The sequence below is a fragment of the Dicentrarchus labrax genome, unplaced genomic scaffold (assembly GCF_905237075.1).
Source record: "Dicentrarchus labrax unplaced genomic scaffold, dlabrax2021, whole genome shotgun sequence".
Taxonomy (NCBI): domain Eukaryota; kingdom Metazoa; phylum Chordata; class Actinopteri; family Moronidae; genus Dicentrarchus; species Dicentrarchus labrax.
In genome coordinates this window covers 9,205,657-9,233,618 of record NW_026136702.1, presented here as the reverse complement: position 1 = coordinate 9,233,618, position 27,962 = coordinate 9,205,657, and the positions used below count along the sequence as shown (strand labels likewise).

The following is a 27,962-nucleotide window of genomic DNA, read 5'->3' as shown; positions in this document are numbered from 1 at the left end:
CCTAGACACCCTTGAGTCTCCAAGTGATGTGATTGCCGGGTGCTAAGTGGCCATTTTCTTTGGATAAACAAAGAACATTGATTATTTTGGCCACTTGGCGGCAGCACAAATAAGCTGTAAACACAACTCTTATGTGTCTTTAGCTTGAATACTTTTTTATGCCGAGCTTGCTGGCAAATAGTCACTTATTTACACATCCAGCAGACATAGACCAGAACAGTAAAGCTGCAGTCGTAAAACCAAAACAACAAGCTGAAAGACACTAAAACGCTCTGTAGAGCTGAGGGGAACTGCAGACTTTGGTAATAATTGTCTGTTGGTTCATTAAGTGACTCCTTTAACTTACAAGTTGTCATAGAATCCATTGTTAACATAAAAATATTGATTACAGCCACTTTAAATTAGTGGTACAGTAAATACTAACACAGATTGTATGCAGATCAGAGGTAATAGACTGGCTTCTGTTTGCAGTCCCCATCACACCTTAATTATTTAAATACATCATTTCTCCCATGTTTATTGTCATCAACAACCAACTCTGGTAGTTAATTCAAACAAATACGGTGATACCATTGGAGATTAGAAAAGTAAGACCCCTTCACCAATAAGTACACTCAGCTTGTGTTTGTTGTCCTTTTAGGTCTGTTATGTTCTCGAATTGAATGTGTCATTACATTACATTGTGCACGGCACAGCTTCCAATAAATGTGTTACATCCTGTTGACTGTGGGTGGCGTATCCCAGCTTAAGTACTGACACCAATGAGAGGGACAGGTCAGCTGCAGGAGAGCTTCAGTTGTCCTCTTACAGCTTTACAACAGCTATCATGCAGCTGATACATCTGGAAGCTGCAGTTATACTTGGTGAGTCAACTGTAACTTAAAAAATAACAAATTTATGACAAGAAAACCTTTATCTTAAAGGAATTTTTTTGTTGCCGTTAAAACTGCACCACTACTGTCTTGTAGTCTATAATGTTAGTACAGTTAACCAAAGTGTTTCTATAATCAGTGATGTTAACTTCTATCAATAACTGTATTGAAATTCACAACTTTTCAATAAATTCACCTAAAAGTTTTCAAGATACATAGATAACTTATTGGTATCTGCTTGTATTTCAGGGATTGTTATTCCCCAGATATTCAGCATCAGTGTGTCGTCTCCACTTTCTGACTGTTTGGCTTCTGTGGATACCTGCATGTCAAATTTATGCAAGCGTGAACCGGCATTTTACGTCGGCATCTGTGGAGGTAAAAGTGTCAACAATTTAGCATTTACTGCTGTGGGGCACTGGTACATGGTGCTGTCCTTATGTTTTCTAGTGGCATTATAAAAGTAATGATTACATCTCAAGGCTGAGGACATGATGCTATTTAATTGAATTGCACCTATTGGAGTATGGCTAAAATGTGATAACTGAGACAGTAGCCTGGAGCAAAGTTTATATAACTAAATAAATATAAGAAATAGGCTATATCACCTGTCTGTTTTGACACTAGAATCCTGTATTTTGATTGAGCATTTTAAGCTTTCACAAGAGAAACAATCAGAACAGCAGGCACATATGACACACCTGTTGCACAAACAAGACCTTGCTCGCTTATGGAAAATCCTGTTTTTCTGCCTCCCCCTGTTTGTGTTATTCAAGATGACGGGTGCCAAATAAAAGGCTCAGACATGTGTAACATGACCATCCAGACCATACTGAACCAATTTCCCACTCTGCAAGGGTGTGTGTGTGCCTGGGAGGAGGAGCTTTGTGACTCCATAAAAGCGTTGGCCACACAATGCCACCAAAAGCCAGGTGCAGTATTCTCAGCAGTCTCTAAGATAAGAATTTATAGGTGAAATACATTTTTTGTTTACCAAAGGTGATCTGGTGTTCTCTGTTAATGAACACAATTGTGCTGCAGAATGAGTGTCCTGAACAACAAACTGGCTTTAGTAAGCTTTTGCTGGAGAATCATATTTCCATTTATTTTTACAGCAGCTCAGCAGAAGAGGAGCACAGTGACGGACTGGCAGTCAAGCAGTTTAAAAGACTATGGTGATTATATTATTAAGGTGTATTGGATTCAATCAATATAAAAGTGATCTCAAAACTCACTCATATTTCTTTTTGCAGTTTATGATGGTGCTGGATCCTGCTTGGACCAAATGACAGTTTGTCTCAATGATGCAGTTTGCAACAGGTACCTGGCACCTGTTCTTCAGGAATGTACGGCAAACTGCAACCTTGATCGCTGTCAGGAAGCAACTCAGCAGTTTTATGGTAGCATGCCACACAACGTCGCAGAGATGCTGGTCATGTGTGAGTGTGAGGCTTCAGACGAGGACTGTCTAGATATGAAAAATCTTCTGCATGGTGGCACATGTGGAGATGAGCCTCGGATCTGCCAGGATACAATTAACCTGTGTGTTGATGACAGTAACTGCAGGTATGTTACCATTCTGTCTCTCTCTACAGTATATCTGACACTACAGTAGTGATACAGAAAAAATACATTATAGATCCGGTGTGTAACATTTTGGAGGATCTATTGGCAGAAATTAGAATTTAATATTATTAGGTATGTTTTCATTCGTGTAAAGTGTGAACCACAATGTTTCTACAGTAGCTCAGATCAGACAAACTAAACAGTGGCTCTAGAGAGGGCCACCGTAATTCCTGTTACTCACTTGGAAGGCTGAGCTGTATTCAGTTGGTTGCAATCTGCAACTTCACTGCTAGTTGTCACTAATTCCTAAACACTGGTCCTTTATTGCCATAAAGAAAGTTTTTGGAAACACAGAAGTTATTTGAGCATGGAAGTTAATTGTTTACCTCAAGATTATTATAAAAAATATTATTTCTATAAAATTAATAATTTTCTTTTTATGTATTCTGAGTCTAATCCACAGTTTTGATACTGTAAACAATTTGTTTTTGTGTGGACATGTTTAAGGTCTCCTCTCCTCTTTGGATCCGATGGATCTGAAATATACAAAGACAGTTCATTTAAATGAAGTTATAAATCCTATTTTTTAACCAGACTTAGAGTTTACAGACATGCTAGCGGCTCTTAATGCAAATGTCAACCCTCGTCATAACAATTCATCCTGAAGAGGAAACAATTGTCTGTACAAGATTTCATGGCAAACCCTCCCACAGGCTTGTTGTCGAGATAATTAAGAAGTGATTGACTGACTAAAACTTACAGGAAAAATAATAAAACATTCTGCTTCACTGGCTTCATCATCATTTTATTTAAATCTTTGGAAAACACATTGAGAGAGAACTCTTGTTTACAATGGTGGCGAGGGACAATAAAAATGAAAATGTTATTGAATAGAATTCTACTCCCTAATTAATTTGTAATTGTTATACAGTGAAGAAACACTGAAGCACTTCAGTCCAAAGAGTTTTACAATTTGCCTCTCATTCACTCATTTTCACACAGAGGGGAGCGAGCTACCATGCACAGATCTGATCTGACCATCTGGGGCAGTTTGGGGTTTAGTGTCTTGCCCAAGGACGATTTGCTCTAGCAACAATTTCAAATAACAAAGGCATTTTATTTGCATATACTGCAGATGTGTTGGTAATTTAAATCTGAATTTACAAGTGAACTCATGAATTAGTTGCTTTGGGCACAATACTACATAGTTTAGAACTGGCTTGGCACAATGGACATGTGTTTATGGTACACTTTTAATTTGCATTCATTAAGTTAAAATGTCTACAGGCTGTTATTTAGAAGAAAAAAAAGTCATGTCACACATTCTTTCATCTTTATATCCCCAGTGCAGTTGGAGAGGCTCTTTGCTTTGCGGTTTCCCCAGAGCCACTAGTCACACAATTAAAATTTAGTAACAAAATTAATGTGAATTATCATTAACATAATGGTCCATCACAGGATGTTAAACATGATGTGTATTCTTCCTAAAGCAAAGCACCTTGCGACTGCACCTAAAATGTGTTTTCTCTCATTTACCAGAGATCTGTTGAGAACTTTCCAAACCAAATGCTGGAGCTCTGAAGAAGCACCATGCCACAATGACCTCCAAAACGATGAATGTTTCACCCTGATGGATCCAGCTCTTATCCTTGGTGCAGATCCTGAATGTAAAATGGCCTTCTTGGACACTTGGGGCACAGCACTTCACTATCCTTGTACATGCAAAGGAGTGAGCAATGACAATCTACTGATGTGCAACATGATTCATGATGTACTTCATAATAGATCACACTTCAGTGAGTAGGATTCTGATTCACAGGCATTTACATAATTAAATGTGTTTCTTGGAAACATTTGAGAGCATTTTTTTTTATGTGTATTTTAGTGATATCTTGGAAAAGCAGCAGTGGTCCTTCTAAGCCTCCTGAAATCAATGAATCTGAACAAGGTCATACATGGTCAAATGGTAAATGTACAGTACATATAAGTTGGGACTAAATGGTGACTCTAAACTGCATAGCTGTAGGTGTGAGTGTGAATGGATAAGTGGATAATTGCAATGAATGGATGAATGGACATCAATACAGTTTTTAATATATTGAATGTTGACTATTTTGTCCTTTCAGATTATCTACTGTATGCTTTTACCGCTGTGCTTCTTGTTGGAGTTGTTATATTAATGCCTCTGGCTGTTGTCAGTAAAATATGGTAAGTATGTCAACATTATGTTAATCCTGTAAAGTCTTTCTGAGATTTAACGATGATGATGAATACTTATTAACTTACTATTTATTTTTTCTTGTAGGATGGCGAGAAGAGATAAAACAAGATTTCACCATCCGCAGAAAAGCAATTGCGTTGTTATTCTCTGATGTTTATGCATCTGTTAAATGTATGTCATCGATAGTAATGCATCATTTTGTTCAAGATTTTTAGATGATCACATTTATAAGATGCCTTTGAGTTTGTTGATATATTTTATTCAATGTCTTTAGTATGCCTTTGATAACAAATGTTGCTATAAGATTAATCACTCTGAACAGCAGTGTCTTTAAAAAAACAAACAAAATCAATTTGATTGATTGATAACAACCTATATTTTTACAGTTATAAATGCCTGTAAAATACTGCTGTGACAAGCTCAAGTGTCATTTTTTAAAAAAGATAACTGTGTTAACTCACATGTTTTTTCTTTCTTGAATGACAAAAGAAAACCTTTCTCTCTGCAGTATCTTCAGAATCGATCAAAGGTCTTCAGTCATTAACCTTGATTCACATCGACTTGAGCTATCAATCTCCATAAGAAAATTTTGATTTGACCGACACATTTGAGATTGCTTTATGTCTTCAGTTGTCTTTGTCTGATGATTTATTGGTGCTCTAGGCTTCTACAGCATCTCATAATAAACTTCACTTTGAACACTGTGACGTTTCAGTATGTTCAACTGTTGTAGTATAGTTTCTGAGGCTGACATCTGACAAAGAGCAGTGTTTACGGGAAAGCCTGCAGTTTAGATAAGATAAACAATGGATGCTGCTCTTCTGTTTTCTTTTTGAAACAGTTGCAGTAAATGCTTTGATTTAGCAAATTGTGCTAAAACATTCATTCTTCACTTAGCTGTAAGCGGGAACAGTATTGTCATATGCAAAACAATTACAGTGAAGCTGTGGTTGACGGTTAAATTCTTAGATCTCAGGCTCCCACCAACGGTGCTCTTATACTGATATGCAAAAAAACATATAAAAATCACGCAATTGTAACATAATCTAATTAGATTCATAAAACAATGCAGCGGCTAAAATATGGACATAGGCCAATCAATGTCACTTGCAATCGTATATCTTGATAAAGACTAAAACTAATGTTCAATGTTTTCTCATACTTACCGTTTTAGTTTTTAGTTTAGTTTTAGTTAACTGTAATAACCTTCTTCTTTACACCCGACATTCACCTTTCTGTGGAGGAAGATTTTGTGTTTTTCTTCACCTTCATCGTGTGGAATGTACACTTGGGTCTATGTAGCCCCTGAAGCCCTGAAAGACCTTTTTTTTTTTTTATCTTGTGTGCACAAGATAACATGTGTGCACAAGATAAAAAAAAAAAATAATCTTCTGGGAGTTTGGGGCTCCCTATAGGTTTGTGCCTACCAGCCAAAATAGATAAATGAAAGAAAAGACAGAATCAAAAGGGAGGCACTGCTGAAATCACTGTAATAAACAGTATCAGACATTATACAATTGTATTATTTCTGTGTAAAAAACTGTTATGATAAAAAAAAATATGCTAATGAACTAATAATATTTACAAGAAGAGACGTGAAGCTGGACAGGCTTCACAGCTACGGGCAGTTTAGATTCAATGTTTCATCTGACCTGAACATGTCTGGACTGTGGGAAGAAGCTGCACCAAAGGAAACCCACAAAGGCCGACACGGGAGAGATCATGACTGTGAGTGAACTTGCAAATGCATGCTAACTGTGCAAAAAAAGACCCCCGTGGGTTGGAAGCCAGACCATTCCTGCTGTGAGGCCGCAGTGGTAAACTCTTAGTCGACCATGAAGATGTAGGATATAAATATATGAGAGGAAGAGGGGAATGAAAGGAACTTATTTCATCTTCTGCACTAAATGCATGTTCTATACATTCTTCACCATTTTTAATACCCTGATGATCAATGAACAATTTTCTTCTAACCCTTAAAGTCACGCAGGACGTTGTGCTTCCTCTCACACTAGGGTTGTTTGTGAGGTCTTCAGAGATGATGAGATCCTTGCCCAGCATTTTCCTCCCACAAGATCATTTTCAGTTGAAGTTAGGATATTCTTTGCAACTTCAGACAGAAAAATGGTTTGTCTGAGTGGCAGCAGGACTTATCTAGAATCCTGGCATTCACCCTCACCGTGCTCCAGCATCACTGAGCTTTGTGTGATGGCTGCTGCTGGCAGCACAAGGGCAGCTTGTGTGTACACTTATATCTCTTGGCCGTTTGGCTGAAAGGAAGAAAAATACAGACAGTGCTGAGTCTCCTCTATAACTAGTTATGGCTAATTGTTACAGTTTAGAGTTCTTTCACTCTGTTCAATCTGAATGAACTGCAGCCTTTAGCAATACTGGAAGAGGGGCTCAATGGATGGAAATTGCAGTCAGTTACACATCTTTACACACATATCTCTAAAGCTACTGAATGGATAGCCATGCAATGTAGTACAGATATCTGTGATTCTTAGATAATTAATTCTATTGACTTTGGTGATCCCCTGACTTTCATTATAGCGCTACCAACAGGTCACAAAGTTTTCACTAAAAATCCAGAGGATAGAATGACAGAGTTTGGTACACACATTCATATACCCTTCAGGACGAACAGCAATAGGTGCCCTGACTTTCCACACTGGTTTATAACCAAAGACCACTAGGCAAAGGTTAGCATGCCAACAGGCTATACTAAGAGGGTGAATATGGTAAACATCATGGCAGCTACATCAGCAACATATGGTAAAATTGTCACTATGACCATGTTAACTCACTGATGTTAGCATTTAGCTCAAAGTACAAACTCATGGAGCAGCTGGAGTGTAGTTAAAATATAAATACTGCCTTTAAAGGACCAGTGTGTAGGATTTAGTGGCATCTAGTGGTGAAGCTGCAGACTGCAACCATTTTAATACAGCTCAGCCTTCCAAGAATGTAGGAGGAAGTACAGTGGGCGATGTTGTGTTCAGTAGTATTTGTTATTTTCTACATTATACCACAAGGTGGTTCTGTGAGCTAGTGCACAAAAGGAAAAAGGCAGGGCATGCCTTGCTTCTGTTATTAAAATCACTAACTATATTACCTGATCCTGATTCTTTCAACACTTGAGCTCATGAATAGCCCTATCTAGAACCAGGGGTTTGGTATGTCCTTTCTGGCCTACTATAGAAACATGGTGGTTCAACATGGCAGCCTTCGTAGGAGAAAACCCGCTCCCTCAGCAGGTAACAATAAGTCACTTTAAGGTGATGAAAATGCAGCAATTCTTATTTTCAGGTGATTATTATACTGCTATACTATTAATATTATATTTATGCCAGTAGATCCTCCTAAATGTTACACACTGAGCCTTTTAAATTGTGCTTTAGGTTTAACACAGGTGTCAGTCAAATTCAGCTTTGTATACAGTATCAAGTTACATGTATTCATAACTGTGCAAAATGTGAATCAGGCCACTAACACTGAATCAGCTTTAGCCAAGTTGTCAACACTGCCAACTGGTTTGTTTCAGGATCTTGAGAGCAAACAGATTCCTCATTCCCATCCAAGTCTGAATTAAAATCCCACTGTGAGAAATATTGTGTCAAATTGCTAATACCCAGCCTCTAAAACCAACCCAGATAAAAGTGTGTGAACCTTTAAAAAACCTTCCCAGAAAAAAGGAAACACTTTGATTAAATGACTCCATATTGAATCACTTGCATTATACCACAGAAATCAGGAACTGAGTAGATATACACGTTCTTACAGACAATTTTTACTGCAATACCAGTAAAACTGTATTTTGTCTTACAAGCTATTCATCCTATTGAATATTTATTGTTTCATCTTCCAAAGTTTCACTCACAAGCTTTCTCCTTATTGGATTGCTGTAATCTCATTTCCCTCTTTCTACAAGCGGATCATTCCCCAAAAAATATCTCTAAGCATGACTGCACTTGAATGCATAATTTTTTGATGAAAAAAAACATTGCATACAGGATTAAAATGGACCATTGTGGGTAAGCAATTACCACATTTATGCAAATGTACCAGTTTTTCCTATTCTCTATTCATTAGAGTCGAGTTTTGTCAGTCCCAGTTCACACCCTGTCAGTTTTCACTCTGCCATCCTAATTATACTGATTTACTTCAGGGACGTAAGATGATTGCAACAACAATTAACTGGCTGGATAGAAAACCAGGGGTTCCTTAAGTCCTGAGGACCCAGACAGAGACATCCACAGTAAACATTTTGTTATTTCTTTATTTGGATCATCTTAATCCTCCAGCATGTGTGAACATTTTTCTGAAGCACAATAGATACGGTATTTTTTTTCCCCATCTTTCTTTGGATAAAATCCTGTCAAAATTCAGTGTCACATTCTATTTTTGATGTTATTTTATCATGTTTTACAGAAAGCACAGAGGGATGTAAAAAGACAAGCAGACATGAGCAAATGCAACCACATTTAACTTTACACTCAAAACAGACGATCCCCACACAGTAGCTTATGTCATGGTAAAAAGAGAAGGGTCACTTTTTCATTGATCTTTGGCAAACCTGAGGCAGAACATTTTCAGAGACTGCTTTTATACAGTTATTTTTGTGGTAGTTTGAAAGGAGTCTCCTTTTCAATTACTGTTCAAACAGGACCTGATTGAATAGGAAAGCTGAAAAGGTCTTCAGAGTGCATAAAGAGATATTCATATTTTAAAAGCAAGAAAGAGCTTTTTCTTTTTGCAGTCTTCGCTATTCTATTTATTATCACCACAGGTGTTCCTGTGCTGATAATGAATTGAGTTCAGCAATTTAGCCAAAGCAGACTAAATTCTTATTGTGTTACTTTATTTTATTATAAGGCCACAGAGCTATGCAAAGTAATAAAACTGACTGACCTTTACAAGGTTTCTTTGTCAGAAACAAATAAATATGGGAAGGTTTTAAAATAGAAGTTTAGAATTCAGTCTTGGCCTGTATGTATTCATAACTCATCAAGTCATCAATGAGGACATATTAATCACAAATGAATACTCTTCTTGACAGTTAGTTTATCGTCTTTTGTTACCCAATATATATATATAGCCAATATGACCTGTCCTTTCTCTTTATGTAATGTCCAACCACACAGAGCCAAACAAAGTATCTCATAAAAAATGTGATGATTCAGTCGATCATAATGAAACAGACATGAATTAAAAGGTATTGAGCTGAGCCAGAAAGAGATGATTTTGGACCAAAAACACAATATTGAAAATCTCATAATTCTTGAGAACATTTGGATGAGATGGAAGAGAATAATATATTTTAAATACGGCAGCATAGGCAACAAATTTGAAGGCAGCAACAACAGGGGAAGCACTTTAAAGGGAACAGAGTCAGATTTAAATATATTCCTTTACAGAAACACATCACAGTGTCCTGCCTCTTGCCTTGGCAACCTTGGAGTTTGTCTTGCGACATAAAGCATTGCAGATGAAGTCACCAGCCTCTACAACCTTGGCAAGGTTCACACCCTGCAAAAATTATTTTTGTGGCATCAGTTAAAATGCAATGTCTACAGGGTGATTTTGTCCTAAAGACAGGTTCCTCATGAATTTAAATACATGCGTGCAACAGGTGAAGGAAAATTAAACTGTAGTGACAACACTCCACCAGCAGGGGTAGGAATTGTTAAATAAATTGTTCCTGAGATGGGGCATGCAACACTGTGGGCTTGTGTAAGCTGTGTAAAACCACCAATATCATAAAATAAACATTTACAGAACAGTATGTTTGCAGAACGATCTGTTTATGTAAATGAGCTCTAAAAGATTGTGTGAGTTTGGCTGATCAGTTGGGATTATACAGATATGAAATACAGCAGGTCCGTCAAAGTGCACCTTAAAGACATACTTACAGTTTCGATTCCCATGCCATGAAGCATGTAGAGAACATCCTCTGTTGAAACATTGCCTGATGAACCCTGAGCATACGGGCAACCTCCCAGGCCAGCTACTGCAGAATCCACCACACAGACCCCCATCTGCAAGGACACACAACAGAGACATTCAGCACCTCCACACAGGCTTCACCTCAGGTAAAATCCAGGAACAAAGATCCTTGTTCTGTTGGATTGTTCTGCCCGGTGCAGCACGCCTTGCCAAGGCTGTGGTCGTGTTTTACAGCTGTTTAGGAGAACTGTGGGCTTATGTCTTGAAGATGAGTGGGCACAGAATGTCCTGCAGTATGGCTTAGTCATCCTCTTTGTCAGCTTAAACCACTAGCACCACATAATTAAGGCCTTGTTCATATGAGAGGAACATTATAAATCCTGAACAGAACATTTCATATGTTTCTGATTCTCCTGGTTACTCATGTTTTTACAGCACTACTCTGCCCTTAAACCATGGGGATTCACTTTCTTGCCACATTGAGAAGACATTTTTTCCTTGGCTGGATGGTGTCCTCTTACACTTCGCCAACAATACAGGAATTGTAACATTACTACACAAATGGAGAGCTGCTACAAATAATCATCAATGTCATAAATTATCTCACTGATGACCTTGGTTGAACATTTTCCTGATCTATGTGGGACAAAATATACGAATATTTACACGTGCAAGAGATACATTTAAAGTTTTTTTTACATGTTTGACGGCTTACAGTAAACATAATTGCTATATTTGTGTGGGAAACTTTTCTGGTTTTTGTTTTGTTTTGTTTTATTTTTTTACTGCCTACAATACCGAGTGTCTGGCCTCCATATGAAATGTAATTATGCATTTTCAGTTGTTTTTCTAAATTTTACTGCTTTTGTTGTACAGCTTACCAAACATCCTAAAATGCAATTTTTTGTTTTTAATCTTCTTTTGTTTTGATGTTAATGGTGCAAGAAAAGTTAACTTATATTTTACAATCTTTCTGAACGCGCATAAAGAGACAGTTCCTGCCGTCGAAGGGTATAACTTAACCACAAGTATAAACTTTGTTTTCACACCAAAAAATGATGAAGCCAGACCTTCAGTTTTTCACAGTCATTACGGACTAAGGTCTTGGGATGTTTTCCACATGTCCCTGGGATTGTCATGAGAATATTAAAGATGTTTTCCAGCTTCCGTGGCAGAGCCAGATGTCAGAGGATCCCACAGTGAGACAAAATTAACACGCTGATCCTCTCAGTGGCATCGGGTCATGAAGGGCTTTCACCCTGTGGAGCAGAACCAACCAAGCTAAATTAAGAGAATCTCAATTACCTTTTTTTGAACAATGCTGCTAATTGGTTGCTTTTCCTCCAGACAAGAACCTACTTCTTTCAGTGGCTGTCTGAGCCAGCCGTAATTGCTGTTTGTGTTGGCAAGGGAAGAGGAGGAGGTGGGGTAGAAGGAGGAGGAGATCTACTCCGGTGTGTGCAGTGCACGAGATTTCCAGACCTTGGTTAAAGCCAGAGCAGGATATTGTACTAGGCAGAATTTTTTGTAGTATAAACATGGAGTTGTAATCTACCATGCCAATCCTCTCGCTTTCAGCTGCTAACCGTGTAAGGCCGGGGGTCTTCAGCATACTGTTTCCGAGAGGAACAAAACAGACCCTTCAGCGGCGTGCCCTGTTCCTCTGGACACTAATCGTGCAGGAATTGGTGGTCAGCAGCTCCAGCTTGCCAATGCTCAGTTAGGTTCACACTGCCCAGAAACCAGATGTGCACTCAGTTTTAAAAAGCCATATTCAGTGAGCTGTGGCCATATAAAAACAATGCATTCCTGGGTAAAGACACATGCATTTTTTAAACTTGCATGATTTGGGATAAGCTCGTTGACATTCTACACTCTGAGTGGACAAGGCTGAAGATGGACATGATCCCATTTTGGTTTTATAACTGCGTCAGAGAGAGAGGAAGAGAAAGAGCGTGTATTCACTGAGGGATATGAAGCAGTGATGCTTTACCCACTGCTAAATAAACTGGGAAGCTGAAAGAAACTGTCACAGATCCACTGCTGACACATATATCACCTCTTCCCAGGAACACATAAATAAGCTTGACACTGGAAAGCACAGTTATTGGAGGGCAGCTAGGATATAGACAAAACAAACATATAAAGAATAAATAAATGACATTTTTACTTCATGATTTATTGGAGCATAAAAATGTTGAACTATATACTATAATAAAGTCATTCACCTTCCATATCAACCCCCTTCACGGATTACTCAGTTTCATGAATGCAGAACAAACAATAACCACGACAATCTGTCCATTTTATGTCTTTATGTTCAGGTGGAAGCTGTGTGGTCAGTAAAGAATACTTTTTTATGAAAGGTTTGGTAACCACTGTCTAACTACTGTAATTATTAGGTTTAATATTTAACAATAATATTATAACTGCCAGCCTATTCTATTTTTTTTTATAACAAAAAAATACCAGAAAGGTGTGTGTGTGTGTGTGTGTGTTTGTGTGTGTGTGTGTGTGTTCGTTGTGTTTGTGCTTCATGCATCCTTAGCATTTATTTGAAAGATGATACTTTTGTTGTTCTCCGTGATGTTTGGTCTTGTCGGTTAAGGTTGTGAATGTCACATTGTGTGTGCTGTCCGTCATGGTTCTATCCTTCCATTTATTCTTTGAGTATCTAAAACCGGCCCTATAAATAAAATGTTTTATCTATTATCATTATCATTTTGTGATTGAATATAATTGGATTGTATAATTGTTTATTTTAGCTTAAGTGTGTATAATTATTTATTATTGGATTTGATTGCGTGGTTTCAATGGTGATAAAGATTACAATAATGATGGTCATGGTCACAATATCATAATAGTAAAAGTCAATTATAACATTATACCAACACCTTTCAATAATAAATCAAGCAAAAACATGAAATCAGACCAAATAAAGTTGTACTGGAGTTATCAACACAGTAGTCAACACAATTAGAGCAGATATTTGAATGTAAAGCAAAGTTATTGAGTTATCATGGTTGAGCATTTCCTCATGGACAGAGACAAAAAGAAAATTCTGAAGATGAATGTTATTGTTAAGTGTGAGCACAAACAGGTTATACTGTATTCCCCAGCTGCAGCAGTACACAATACACCAAAATTGCGGGTAAGAATAAATAATTTTCCTTGCCAAGCCTGTGAAATCTAAGTACATACGTTGTCATTGTGTGACCTGCCAGGAGTAGGTTTGTAACAAAGCCCCCCCAGACCTCCAGAAAAAAAAGAAAAGGTACAAAGACTGAGGAATGTCTTTATCAGGAACAAAAGAGGTGACTCAGGGCTGACAGCGCTGGGGGAATTCATTTCTCTCCCAGTTGGTGGTGTGGACTTCTGGCACACAGTAATGAAAAGCTATGATAAAATCTTTCATTTCCATCTTGTTTATGGGTGAGCAAATGGTAGGATAAATATTCCCGGCTGCTATTATTTTCTGGGGCCACAGGGCAGCTGTGATAAATCATTCTAAATATGATCCACAGAGGAATTTAACCGTCCCTCTGCGCTTTTTCACTCCATCCACAGCCATCCAAAATCAAAGCTAACTTGAAAAATATTTGCTACTTTACACACGGACATTGTGGAGCTATTCTTCATCACAATGTTGCAGATGAATAGCAGCACAGATAATCGAGAGAAAAGCATCAGTATTAGAGAAAATCAAACCATAATTTGAATCCAAAATAAACACAATTATTGTGTTTTGTGTCCTGACAGAGTTGACTGTGAAGAATGTGCTGGTGCAGTAAACATGTGAAAACTTTTTCTGTTTTTTACATTGAAGTTACGAGGCAAGTATCTGCTATCTAAAGTTATAAAACTATGAACTGCCATGTAATTCATAAGTTAAAGTTCCCCTCTACTCCAAAATATTTTTTTCTTCTTGTTCCTACAGTTGGATGTTTGAACTTCACTGTGCCTAATGATGGATGTGCAGAGTTTGACACTAGAAGGATGTTTTCATATTGATCAGCTGAAAGTTTTTATATGCTCACTGAAAATCTGATTTTAAGGGGCGGGCCTTACGAGCATAATTCGTGACATCACAAATAGTGGTCCAGTATGCAACTTATACAAGTGTGATGTAGAAACCTGAAACCAGACACTGAGAATGAACTTTACAGTGAAGTAGGAGACATCTTGCGTCCAGCAGAAATTAACACATTTAGCATAATTTAATGAATTAACCAATTAATGAGGTAGAGGGATTCTTAGATTTTACTTATTTGAGGATCTTAGCTACACATATTGGTTCCAAGCAGACTATTCATATATATATATATATATATATATGTCTTACTACATGTCTGGAGGGGATCTTTAATATTACTTTCTACATAAACATGCAGTGGCACTGGGTCATGAAGAACTTTCAGCCATGGAGCAGGACCAAGCAAGCTAAACTCAAAGGATCTCTGTTGCCTTTTTCTGAACAATGCTCGTAATTGGTTGCTTTTCCTCAGTTTATGAGCATCCAGTCAAATTTCATAGTATACAGGATAGTATATAGTAGACAGAAATGCAGTAAGAAGTAATAACTGGCCTACTTTGGTCAATGTCAGAAATAAAATATAAGAAAAAAAATGTAATATGTGAAAATCTACAAGCTATATACTTGGTAACTATTTTTTTTATTTAAATTTAAAATTATTATTAGCAGTTTTAACATTAAGGTGCTTTGTCTTTGGGTGGGTGTGTAACTCTTAGTTAATTAAATGTTTTCCTGGTCTTAAAACAAAGCCTTTGTTATGGGTTGTCCTCTAAATTAATGACATTACTACAGTAATTATGCAGTATTTAGTACACAAACTACTGTAAAAGTCACAAGCCATAATTATATTCCAAGTGCTACCAAAGTTCTTGGAGTTGGGTCTGCGGCTTCAGCGCCATTCATCACATGCTCAGCAGCGGGCGAATGAAAGGATCATTTTCCACTGGTCTTTAAGCGCAGCATTGTCAGAGAGTTCAACAGCCAAGCGACAGATGAGTTAGGAGCCCCCCAGGGCCCTTCTATCCACCTAGCTCTCAGTTGCTTTGTCCAACAGACACTGAATAGGTGAGCCTTTGTGCTGACCCCCTCACATCTGTTGACCCACCCAGCCCCCAATGAGCTTCCTCCTCTGCAATGACAATGTGATCCAGAGAACTGATACAGCCATATCTGTGTTACCTCTGTTTTATGTCTGGATTTATGTCAGTTTTACACTCGCTATGGGCAAAGTGGCGAAAAACACCCCGACGAGAGCTCTTCCACAGGGGTTTACAACCTAATTACATTTTTGTGAGCTGTGTAGAAACAGAGTATATTACTGTAATAGTCCACTTTTTTTCTTCACTACAAAACGTGTGTACTGTGATGGAAGGGCCCATTGGAAATATCTTATGTTCATTAAGATTCTGGGATTTTTTTTCAGTGGGCAGTTTGTGAATCATCTTGCTTTGTGGCGAGGTTTAGATCATGTTTCTTAATGCCCCTCTTCCTTGCTGACTGATGGTTCCCGGTTCTTTCTGTGTCCCATTGTAACCTACACATTTGTTTTGTGCATACTCGCCCAACAGAGGATACATTCATAATGTCATAAACTGACACACTGTCATTAAAGCTCAGGGCAGATTCAGGTGTACAATGAGTTTCATAAACATCGAGACAGCGATACAGTGTTCAGCTCAATACTCAAAATGACAATATTTAAGAGGAGAATGTCAATAGTATTTTTTTTATTTATATTAGATGAATACATTCTGCATGTGATTATATTCTTGTAAGCTCTAAAATATGTGACTTTTATATAATTTCAAGCAACCGTAGAATGAAATTTGCCATTTATTTTGGCCATCAGCCTAAATGAGGGTTTTGTTGAGAATTTATCTTCCTTTTGCCTGATTCCAGTGGAAAATAAACACTACTTATCCTTTGCTCTTGGTAAAAATGAAAAAAAGATGCTGTCTTTGAATCTACTGTAACGTGTGCCCCAAAAATTGATAGATTGGGAGCAGCTACACATATGATTATCCCCAGCAGGAATAATGATTTAAAGCCTCAGAAAAGACTTGTGATCTCTACAATGTTGGCAGTTACTTAAGGAAGTTGAAAGATATCCTGGAACAAGAATCACCACCTCGTCTTTGCTTCCACATCTGGCTGCTCCTCTTCATGTCATCATGAGTAACAACGTTGATTTATGCAAAGGCTGGGCAGTTATCCATAATCGTCCTGCGGTTCTCCACAAGAGTGTTTGTATTCATCAGAAGGAGAAGGACGTGCATGTGAAGGAGAAGGTGCCCAAAAAAAACCATGCCAAACCAAAGCAGTCGAACAATTTAACATGAGAGGATGTGCGGCTCAAGAGGATGAAGCATTACTGTCCTGAGCTCATACAGAGGAGAATCTACACTTCCAGCTCTGAGGTAAATGGGCCTCCTAATTTTCTAACCAAGCCAGTATTTCTACAGACCTCTGCAAGAGGAAGCCCTGGCACTTTCCACATCCCTCACACAAAGGTTAAGATGTTTTTTCTTCATCTAACAGAGGTGTGACTCACGCCGGTCCTCCTGGAGTTATCAGAGCTCACGTCTTCCTTCCTTACTTCTTACTTCAAAGAGACCTGATAATTTTCTTCCTTCTCAGAGATCCCACATTACTTCATCAAAGCAGAGATGTCAGCTCTCAAAGATGTCTGTTTGATGTATGCCAGGTTTTGAGAACTTTCAAGCTCTTTCCTTGTTGTTTCCCAGAATTCACAGGTTCCTCCACCCCACTTTTGGAGCAGTCTTGGAGTCGTTCCCATTCATTTTAAGAACTTCCAGAAATGGCAGGTGCCTTGAGTGATTCTCACCCAGAGTAAAGTAGCACAGTCTTGCCAGAGAGAGCAGCACTTGTAAACCTTTACAACAATTTATTTTACAAAGATGGATAGACTGTTATAAATCTGGGTTTGGGGTTTTGTTTGTGTGTTTAATTTTTTTTCTTTTTTTCTTTTGCCTTCATTGTTAATGTTTATGTATTTTGTGTTTGAGGGCCCTCTTGTAAATGAGATCATAAATTCCAGGAGGTGTAGCTTTAAAGTTTAAAATTAATTTATAATGGACATTTTTTTGGGTGTGTTCATCTTAGCTCTTACAGTCATTCTTTATAATAATAAAACAACTAGGTTTAGATGGTCAAAGTTGAATAAGCCAATGCAGTTATGCACAATGCAGTAAATGTCTGTGATACATAGCCTGGCTTTTAAACAATCAAATTAAGTAAGCACTGCTAATACAACAATACTTAAACACTCTACTTCTTCTGATTTTAGTGATAATTATTATAGTAATATTAATAATCACAACATAATCAATCATTATGGCCAGTGGTTACAGAAGTTTTAAGATTACTCTGAGTTCTTACCTGAAGTGCAGTAAGGATGTTGGGCAGTGCTTGCCCGTAAGTGTCATGGCAGTGAACTGCGAGAGCATCCGCAGGCACCTCCTTCATCACACACTGCAGCATCTTAAACATGGAACCCGGAGTACCAACACCGATGGTATCCCCCAAGGAAATCTCATAACAGCCCATTTCATATAACTTCTTTGCCACCTAAAGAAGAGTGAAAATATGGAAAAATGTTCTTGTTAAAAGGAAATAATACAGTAAAAGTTAATGAGTATTTACAGTATCATTTCAATCATTGGTTTAATATTGAAATAAATAAAAAAAAATAATAATATACCTTAAAATCTGACAAGTCTTTAATAATTTATTTATTCATTGTTAATAATAGTTCAACCTGTAGCTACAGCTGGAATACGGAGAACTTGCTCAATGGTTGAAACAAAAAAAACAAAAACACAACACAAGCCCTGTGATTCATGCAAAGACAATGAACTTGAAGTTTTTTAGCTTACATATTTATACAAAGCTTTTGCATTAAGAGTTTCTTAATGCAAGAAAAAAAGAATAGAAAAAAGAAAAAAGCCACTTGATCCCCAGACCATTACAGATGCTGCTGAAATAAGAGCCTGCACTCCTGTAGCTTTGTGAAATGAGCATCATTCATCTCAAAAATTCACTATGTGAAGAAAAAAAAAGACGACCAGGAAGTGGTATGCTTAAAGAACACTTAACCAATGTCATCTACTAACATCATCTTCTAGTATATGTTTGCAAAACCTGTATTTTGTTAATGAGTTCAAATATGCTATGTCTGTGTTGTAAATAAGAATGTACAAGGTTTATCTCACCTCAGCAACTTTGGAAGGTTCAATGTGTCCCTCATGGGGGCATCCAAGGGCACAAGAAACATATCTGAAAGAGCACAACACAATTTAAATGTGTGTATGTAACGTTTGATGTTACTAAGTGTTAAACACTTTGTGGATGTAGCAGCAATTCATCGTAATAAAAATCATCAGAATATTTCACAAGCTTAAATGAGGATGAGCAGATTTTTGTATTTTTGGCAGTTCGTCTGTTTGTTTGTGAACTATAGACTGATCCGTGATTAGATTCTGGTGGTGATCCAGATCTGGATTCTGTGCCATTTGTCACTTGGAAAGTGACCGTGTTTACACTAATCCACTGTTGTCCCGATGTGTTTATCTTTTTTTGGACAGAGAGGCTCGTATAATCTAAGAAAACATGCATTATTGCAGTGGCTTGCTTTTTCCGTGTATGACAAAAGGCACGACTATATTCAGTAACTTCCCCCCGTTTGGTTTGCTCTAACGTCCGTCTGCACTTGAGGTTTGCTAATGCATACATGAAACCTAAAGAACATCTGGCAGTTTTGTTGTAAAGGTATCATTACTGGATTGTGTGCTTTCTCCTACATATAGAAACTGCTGTTTTTCAACAGTCTTGTTTTCATTTGGAGTAAAAAAATAAATGTGATAATCAGTGTAAAATCTGAAAGTGATTAAAACGTTATGTGTGCTTTCACTCATAGTGACCATTAATATCCCAAATACTAACCCACGGACTGGAATCTGTTGCTCTTTGGCAGTGTTAATGACTTCCTCAAACCTCAGCATGCTTTCATCAATAGAGCAGTTAATATTTTTTTTACTGAAGGTTTCAGACGCTGACCCAAACACCGCCACCTCAGTAGCACCAGCTGCAACCTTAAAGGAGGAGAGAAAAATGAACTTGTAAAACAGTTTTGAACACTGTGTTGGAGTCACACTTACGTAAGTGTACAAATTATGTGGCAGAAAAGATTATAGCGCCAACAATTAACTCAAATTGACAAGCATGGGTAAACAGTTATGGTTTATACAGCAGAGATCATCATGCTGAAGTGAAAATGAAGGCTTACAGCATCCTGGAAGCCTTGCAGGTTAGGTGTCAAAACAGGGTACTGAACATGAGGAGCTCTCTGGATTCCTCTGAGTACCTCAGTGTGGTCTGCCATCTAAACGAAGGTGGGAAAACATATGATGTAGAAAAATAAACCTTTAACATCATCCTGGGCAAATGTTTTTTCACACGCTTGTAGGCAGCAGAGATTAAGGACAGAATTACTTTGTCATGTCACAGTATAAACAAAACAACATGTTCGTCTTTTCTTGTTTTCAGGATGTAAATAGCGGTACAGTTAATGACAGAGAATTTAGAAGGCAACTGTATGAAGAATATCTTTAAATAGTTGTTCCAAAAGCACCTGTGAGTCCAACAAGGATACTAGAGGAGCACATTTTCCTCAGTACTTACGCAGACAAGAAAGAGAGCCTAATAAATCACTCAGCACTCTGTTGCTGTGCACAAAGAAGAGTTATTACCTGCGGTACCCACTTTGAAGAGACAAAGCTGGTGGCCTCAATCACATGCAGGCCTGTTCCTGAGAGCATGTCTATCAGCTGGATTTTCACCCCTGTCGGGACAATTTCCTGGGGAACAATGAAACTGAAACAGCTCTTTCTGGATTTGATTCCACTCAAGACGGGAGGTACAAGATGCAGATATCTGTCAGATTTATATTTTTTTGCTACACTGCTTGCGAATCACATTAATATCTATATTCACATGCTGAATTTTGCACTTGCTGAATACTTTAAGATCTATCAAACAACAGGCGTGCAATACGGAAATGATAAAGTAGTGACAGACTAAGCAGAGAAAACTAAGCCAGAGGCCGTGTCATCTTTCCTATTCAATTTCAAAGAAAATGTGAAACACATGCTGGCAATTATGGCACACAAACCCATATGTTATGGATTGTTTTATGTATGAAAGAGACAGAAAAAATGGGAGATTCCCCGGGGATGATCATGTATAGTAACACACAACAAGGGTGCATACATATAACTATAAATGAGTTTTGTGACTGGAATGACAGTGTATACCTTTTCATTTTGAAGTCCATCTCTCGGCCCAACTTCAACTATTTTAACAAACTCTGGATACTCATGTCCTGTGATGGTCTGGGGGAAAAATATCAAAGAGAATTAGGAGGATTACCACTCTACAGGAGTCATCCTTTTTGGCTTTGGATGCTCCAGGACATGTTATTTCTAACATGAACGACTGTCTACCTCAAAGCCAGGTGAAACATGAGAACCAAAACATAAGCCTGTCATGACATTAGGATGCAAACTCAGGGGGATGTGTCATAGAGGACAGACTGGCGAAGAAGGAAAGGGTAACTCCACACAAGCCACAGGGGATATTCTCAGGACCGGGGTATTTTTCTGGTCTGAACCTCACAATTCATGATGGGGAAAAAAAAAAGCCCTTGCTTAGTTTAAATGTGCAACCTCAACAGAGATTCATAATTATAGAAGTGATATAACCTAGCTAACATATTAAACTCAGAGACAGTGGCATTTAACATTTAAAAAAACACCACCTAACTTAGTTGACCTAAAAACTGCTAATCTGAGAAACAAACTAACCAACGGCAGTTTATGACTAAAGCAAACAGCAGAAGACGTGAAGCAACGTTAGCATTCATTTCATTTCAGTCGTTTTTCTGTCTAACGTTACCTGACACATGTAGGTCCAGTGTTCGTCGGCCTCTGTTTTATTCTTCACAAACTCCTGAGAGAAATATCTGTGTCTGAATCTGTATATTTAGCTTGCCAGACGTTAAACTTCACAAACTTTTTGTGTTGAGTAACGCTAGTTAACGTTAGCTAATCGGTGGGAATGCTAGCTGGCTACTGTAAGTTACTTTCTTAGTTCCAATTTATGCTACTTTATATATTTGTATATATTTATATTAACATTTCAGTCAATTACCTCCAGATACTACAATTAAATGCTTCTTTCTGTGCAAGCTAAAGCATTTGTTACACAGAAATACTTTTATTCCTCAGTACATTTTGTTTTTGATACTGATGTTCTTTGGTGTGACATTTTGAAAGCATGACTTTAACTTGTAATGCTGTTTTTAATACTGTTGTATTGGTACTTTTTTTTTAGAGTCATACTTGAAAAGGAAGCCTGCTGGGGTTGATGAGAGCAGCTCAGACTGACAAAACAATGAGCTATAAGGTACATATAGTGTTGTTGTTGATGCTTCTTCACTTACTGGATTCACTGTAAATATCAAATCTATTTACTAATACAATCTTAGTATGTGAGTAGTGAGTAGTATTTGAACATAAACACTATTCACATGCATTAAATATATGTTGAATCATTATCAAATAAACCTGCTGAGGCAGCCTGGTGAAGTGACACAACACAGAGGAAACAAAAACATCCAGTTTGCATCTTTTGTCACGTACAATCAATTCAGAAAAATATAAAAACAATTTACCATTCTTACATAGAGAGAATCCCATGCATCCTTAAAAGCACAGTAATATGTGAAAGTAGAGCAGAATTTGAACTGAAGAGGACGATTATATAAGCAGCATGCAGCATCAGCGCTGTCATCAGTGGCTGGCTGCTGTGCAGCCTCTCTGTCATGAGAGAGTCATGTGGCAGAGCATGTGCAGCAGATTAGAAATAAGAAAAACTACGCCCACCTTTTCCTGCAGCAGCCAGCGTCTCAGCCATGGGTAGTCCTGGATGAGTTGCTCATAGCTCAGGCAGTGCTTCACTGTAGTGGGTACGTTACCCATCCGAATGGCTGCTGTTCAGCCAACTGCACCTCTGAGTCCTCCGAGACTAACCTCCAAAGACTGCTGCAACTAATATAGCAAATTGAAGCGTCGATCAATATGCTAATGCTGGCCTGGACGGTGGAGGGCCTTGCTGCATGTGGGGATGGCATTAGAGGACGACTGCAGACGGTGGAGGATGATTCAGCAGTTGCCATGGTAGCCACATCCCTACCAGGGAGGGGATCCAAACAGAGAGGGATGGGGGATGGAGACTGAAAGAGAGGAAATGGTGTGAAGCAAAGTGGCAAATGGAGCGATATGGGAGATTAGTGCTGTACTCCACACTGGGAATTCTTGTGGAAGCATTGTGAGGAAAGATATAATATGGGCATTGAGAAAAGGGGATGCAGGTGCAGGGCAGAAAAATAAGAAGAGGAGTGCAAATCGGCTCCAAATGATGTATAACCAGTATTCACTAAAATGCCTTATAGTTTATATCTTGATTCAACAACAGAATTAGATACACATTCAACTCCTTGCTCTGGTGAGAATTGAAGGCTTCAGGGAAACAGGCTGCTTTGATTGATCTCCTGTGACCTAAACAGTTGAGGGGTTTCCATTGCCAGACGTGACACTGCTGCCAATGTCAACTGCATGGTGTAATAAAATCCCTTGTTAAGCCAGGGCAACATTTACCAGAGAAAGAGCCATTCTTCTGAACCCAGATGTTAACAATAGAGGGGCTTAATGAAGTCCTAGCATTCAACCATCTCACCACGCTAAACTGCCCTGTGATGAGAGACCTCTACCTCTCTCTCGAGGGAGGAGGGCGACTCATATGATCAGCCCTGAAAAAGCCTTTTTTGTAGCAGACTTCAAGGTTGATGTCTATCAGTTGCCACCCCCTAAAATTTTAAAATGCCTGTTGCCTCTAATCACTTATGCATGGTCGTCTTAGGCAGAGAAAAACAACGAGTGCAGTAGCGTTAATGGTTGGAAGTACAGAAGTTTTAAATCTAATTGTCAACTTTTAACTAATTTTATTTAGCTTTTTAATAATAACCAAATCGGTGCTGGCCATTATTTCGGCCAAAAAATGAATAAAGGGAATTTTCTGCTGTAGTTATATTCGCCTGGAAATAAGTGTCCATTCATTTGAAATAATTTCATGGTGTTAGTGGTTTGCTTGGCTTTAAATTCAATTCAGATGTCTGTGAACCTGTGCTTTAAAGGCATCAGAGCCCGGAAAAATAATGAAAACCGCATTTTGCAGAAGCACTAAATTAGTGCAGATAATGTCTATAATAATCTGCTACCATAGAGCACAGTGTCAGGTGTATATACTTTATATAGAACATTTTAAATAAACATCATATGGAACTAAATACAATATAACAATTCCTTCCAGTATCACAAAGAAAGGCTGAGAAATCTGTTGTCACTAACACCAGGACACATGTAATTCATCATTTGTATTTTCTTTCTATTGCCAGAAAAATGATGACTTTTCAAGGAAAAGTTTCTTTCAGTGGCTCTTTTTCAATCAGTGATAACTGCATAAGTCGATTAACCCTAACTGGCCTTTTAACATTTTTTCTTTCAAGGAAACTCAGCTACGGTTTATCTTGACAAATACCAGCTGCAGCGAGTCACTTAAAAGAACTGGCCTTCAGGGGCTTTTCCTGCTTTTAGGAATGAATGTAATGCAGGTGAGTGGAAACTTTTAAAGTTTAAGATCGTATGTAAGTAGAGGACATTTTATAAAAGGTAGTAATGTAAAACAGTTCATTTGACATTTCAATTGTCTTTGTTTTGTCAGATATTAGAGAAATATTAAAAGTTGGGTGTGGTTTCAAGCTGATATGTGAATGTAGGAGCCCTTAAGCAATTTTGATGTTTTAATTTTAGTTTTTTGGAGTGTACACAGGATGGAGGATTATTAGGAGTCAAATCAAATCAAGGGCGAATTATTGTATCACAACAACAGTAACAAACACTGCCCTTGTGTCCAGTTTGTTAATAGAGTAAAATCATGACGTGAAACCAAATCACAATTCAGTTTAATAAATAAAACAAAGCTTAAAGATGTTTCCTACAAGGTTAAACCCTGTAAAAGGACAATACTCTATAAGTTTGTGCAGATTAGGCAAACAGATATGTCTTGACAGGAAAAAGGATGTCTCTGTGCTAGTTTGTAAGCTGTCTCCTGAGAACAATATATTTTACACATGAGGATTTTGGAGACCAAGCAGATGATGAACGTCTCAGAATATTAAATAAAAATCAAACAGTGCAAATGTCACAACATATCTCTGAAATGGAAAAAGTTGCATATAAAAGAAAGAGGCTATTCTCTTTTTTTGTACTAAGAAAGAAACAGATGTGAAAAACAGTACTTTATAGAGTACAGGTTTGGGCATGGCATGAAAGAGGTTTTAAGCTCTCAGATATATACTGAAAACAAAGTGGAAGAAAGAAAACAGGAACCAGATTAAATCAATTTTCATCCTCCATCCGTCTTCAATTTCTACATCGTGGATTTAACTGAACTGTAACAACAAGAGTCCTGGTGCTGAACGAATAGCACATTATCATCACCCTGAAAGCAATAATCATGACATAGTCTTTCATGCCCACAGAAGGTGGAAGGGTTTGTTGGGTATATAGTTAAAATAATTACACCCAGTCCTATAGCAACAGACCACCTGATGGTGTATAGGATTCAAACTGAGTCATGCATAAGACATGCTGCACAAAGTGAAGTAAAAAATATATATAATAAAAATAATCTTGCTGTTGTGTAAGAAAAGGCATCCCCTCCCAATCTAATGTCCATTATAAGCAATGTACCAAGGGAAAAAATGACCACAAACACTTCTCTTAAAATAAAATGTAAAGCCTTTTATAAAAATAGCAGCCTACCTTACAGTTTCTTCAGGAAGGCCGGCTGCTCTGAGCCAACTTTCCACAGCTCCCCTCAGAGACAGCATGTGTGTTAAAGATTATCCTCACAGTAATCACACCACAGAGCGCCCTGTGGCTTTTAGTCACAAAAGCCACTGACCTGTGTGTTGGGTTTGTGTCCACACATGATCATGATTGTTGAGCATTGATTTATAAAATGCAATATGTTCGGTTCTGCAAGTAAGGCTGTGGGACTCGCCACACCCGCCCATTCAGAATAATGAACATTAGTTTAATAAGGAAATCCTCACCAGTTAATGATCAGTTGACTGCAATATAACCTATAATCACTTAGCTGCAGTATAACCATATCATTCATTCTGACGTGCTACAATCTTAATTATTTTCTTCACAAAGGCACTAGTTAAGACCACTTTGTCACAGATGCATTCAGGCGGATGTTTCTAAGCAGTCAGATATTTATTGTGCAGATTTTTATATTGCACCGTAGAGGACTTCGTGGTTGGATTACGGCTCCGACTGGCTCATAAAGTATAGAGATTTCTTTCAGTGTATCCATATCCTTGGTGGGAGAGAAATTACAACAGCCAGAATACATATGAAACGGGTTAAGTGGTGGCTGTTGACATCTCTATTTGCTGTCTAAATTGGTGCAGTAGCATGTTTTGTTCATTATTTTTATGGTGGTGTGAGAAGATGACAGGGCAGATCAACATCAGCCTGGTAAAGTCAAATACATGTTGGTCCAGTGCTGAGTATCGTTTGAAACTAGTTTTGCTACAGATACCAACATTTTCCTACAAAATCCTGTAGCTCAGTAAACCAAAGAAGCCAGAGTTTTCAGTGTTGTCTAAACACAAGCAGTCATACGATTTAGATGAAGTAGTTCTTACTGTGATTTGACATTTGACACTAGCTTTCAACAAACTCATTTCAGTTGAAAGTACTGAGATTCGATATAGCCATAAAATACTACTGTAGACTCACGATAAGGACATGACCCTGGGCTGTACTGAGTGAAATACTGTATGACTGACAGCCCCAAACACAGCCTGGGAGCACAGGGAAACCTGTGTTTGTCATCCTCCCAGTCCTTTCTCCTGACACTCTATGCAGTTAAATGTGCAGTTAAGGCAGAAATAAACTTCAGATAGTGCTAAATATTGGGCTAAATATTTGTTTATATTCTGAGCAATGCATGATACAGTTTTCGTTTTGGACATAACACAGTTTAAGGTGAGTTAAAGTACTATTAAATGAAGAGGTCTATGGAAATAATAGTGAAAGATGTGCTAATGTCTTTCTTTATTCAGCTGCAGAGAGGTTATAAGACACAGTGGTAGTTGCAGTTCTGCTAAGCCAACCTCCAATCTACAGTATAAACACTACTAGATACATTTAATTGTCTTGGCTTCTACAGTGATGATGATTAACTCCAAGTCCATGCCTTAAATTTAAAGACTTGGCTTTTTTGGAGTGTTCTCAATTTGAGACCAGCCGGTTTTAATAGAAATGGTTTACCTTTATAGAGTGAATTGTGCTTTTTCAGTCTTGCTTTTGTTCTTTCTTTCTTTCCTTAGTTCATAATTGTGCCCAGATATGCCCAGATTCTTCTTCCTTGTTTTGGCAGCATATTTAAACACTGGTTTGAGAGCTTGGTGATACAGTAAATCAGCATGATAAATACAGGATAGAGACATCCTTGGCATCAGATACAGGTTAATATCCTGCGCATCTGCTTTGGTTTGTATTCTCCCCTTAAACATTTTTTTTTATTTTATGTGTTCTTTGACATAAATTGTACAATAGATGGGTGACAGGAGGACATAACTTACCTGCACAAAAAGAAGAGAGCAGACATGGTTAGCATACCGTGTCAGAAGCTTTTTATTTCTACTGGGACCAACCCACAAATTCTCATGGAAAAAATACTGCATGCAATGAAAAAACAGAAAATATAAAGCCCAACCAGGACTGACGTTAAAAACAACTGTGTCATTTTATGGAGTTATAAAAAGTCAAGAAAGGGTTTTAATTTATGATCCTAGTTCATTTATGAAATCGTCTTTAAAAAGGATTTCCAAGCAGTATTTATTGATCAAATTCAACCGACTAATACATTTTAATGCACATATTCCATAAGATTGTATAAGAAAGTACATTTTAAAATATAAAAATGGTATAAATGCACAGGTGCCATCTCTAATGGTAATGGGAAGTGACAGTTGAGTTCACAAACAGTCTGTTGTAACTTTGAGAACCCAAAACCCTCTCTCTTCTCTGGCTGGGGAAGCTAATGTGCATATGTGAATAACAAGCAAACATAACAGTGTTTCTGCATTGCCCTCTGTCAAGACACA

At 37.9% G+C, this 27,962-nt stretch overlaps 2 protein-coding genes across 5 annotated transcripts; one reads left to right on the top strand and one right to left on the bottom strand.

The window, feature by feature from the left end:
* Positions 1 to 750: 750 nt before the first annotated feature.
* gfral (GDNF family receptor alpha like) lies at positions 751 to 5,363 on the top strand. Of its 2 annotated transcripts, none has more exons than XM_051417265.1 (9): positions 751 to 863; positions 1,122 to 1,250; positions 1,649 to 1,804; positions 1,991 to 2,047; positions 2,126 to 2,438; positions 3,978 to 4,234; positions 4,324 to 4,404; positions 4,565 to 4,646; positions 4,744 to 5,363. In XM_051417265.1, the coding sequence occupies exons 1-9, from the start codon at positions 827 to 829 to the stop codon at positions 4,808 to 4,810; spliced, it is 1,179 nt and encodes a 392-aa protein (XP_051273225.1). In that variant the 5' UTR covers positions 751 to 826; the 3' UTR covers positions 4,811 to 5,363. The 2 variants fall into 2 exon arrangements, with proteins under 2 accessions (XP_051273225.1, XP_051273217.1); XM_051417257.1 differs by having other exon boundaries at positions 1,988 to 2,047.
* Positions 5,364 to 8,920: 3,557 nt separating this feature from the next.
* On the bottom strand, positions 8,921 to 22,922 carry hmgcll1 (3-hydroxymethyl-3-methylglutaryl-CoA lyase-like 1). 3 transcript variants are annotated; one of them, XM_051417317.1, is made up of 9 exons: positions 22,600 to 22,922; positions 20,971 to 21,048; positions 20,407 to 20,514; positions 19,944 to 20,039; positions 19,601 to 19,749; positions 18,871 to 18,934; positions 18,038 to 18,226; positions 10,572 to 10,697; positions 8,921 to 10,188 (listed from the first exon to the last, which is right to left on the bottom strand). In XM_051417317.1, exons 1-9 carry the CDS (start codon positions 22,693 to 22,695, stop codon positions 10,084 to 10,086), a joined length of 1,011 nt encoding a protein of 336 aa, XP_051273277.1. In that variant the 5' UTR covers positions 22,696 to 22,922; the 3' UTR covers positions 8,921 to 10,083. The 3 variants fall into 3 exon arrangements, with proteins under 3 accessions (XP_051273277.1, XP_051273288.1, XP_051273299.1); XM_051417328.1 differs by lacking the exon at positions 22,600 to 22,922 and adding an exon at positions 22,389 to 22,582; XM_051417339.1 differs by lacking the exon at positions 22,600 to 22,922 and having other exon boundaries at positions 20,407 to 20,530; positions 20,971 to 21,037.
* Positions 22,923 to 27,962: the final 5,040 nt, after the last annotated feature.

What these genes read in the sequence shown, in the direction of transcription:
- gfral (XM_051417257.1), top strand. Translation starts at nt 827, where the DNA reads ATGCAGCTGATACATCTGGAAGCTGCAGTTATACTTG. An exon ending in TTACGTCGGCATCTGTGGAG is followed by an intron (nt 1,251 to 1,648) that starts GTAAAAGTGTCA and finishes GTGTTATTCAAG; the next exon opens with ATGACGGGTGCCAAATAAAA. An exon ending in AAGCAGTTTAAAAGACTATG is followed by an intron (nt 2,048 to 2,125) that starts GTGATTATATTA and finishes TTCTTTTTGCAG; the next exon opens with TTTATGATGGTGCTGGATCC.
- hmgcll1 (XM_051417317.1), bottom strand. Translation starts at nt 22,695, where the DNA reads ATGGGTAACGTACCCACTACAGTGAAGCACTGCCTGAGCTATGAGCAA. An exon ending in CTTCAAAGTGGGTACCGCAG is followed by an intron (nt 20,040 to 20,406) that starts GTAATAACTCTT and finishes ACCTTCGTTTAG; the next exon opens with ATGGCAGACCACACTGAGGT. An exon ending in AACCTTCCAAAGTTGCTGAG is followed by an intron (nt 18,227 to 18,870) that starts GTGAGATAAACC and finishes ACTCTTCTTTAG; the next exon opens with GTGGCAAAGAAGTTATATGA.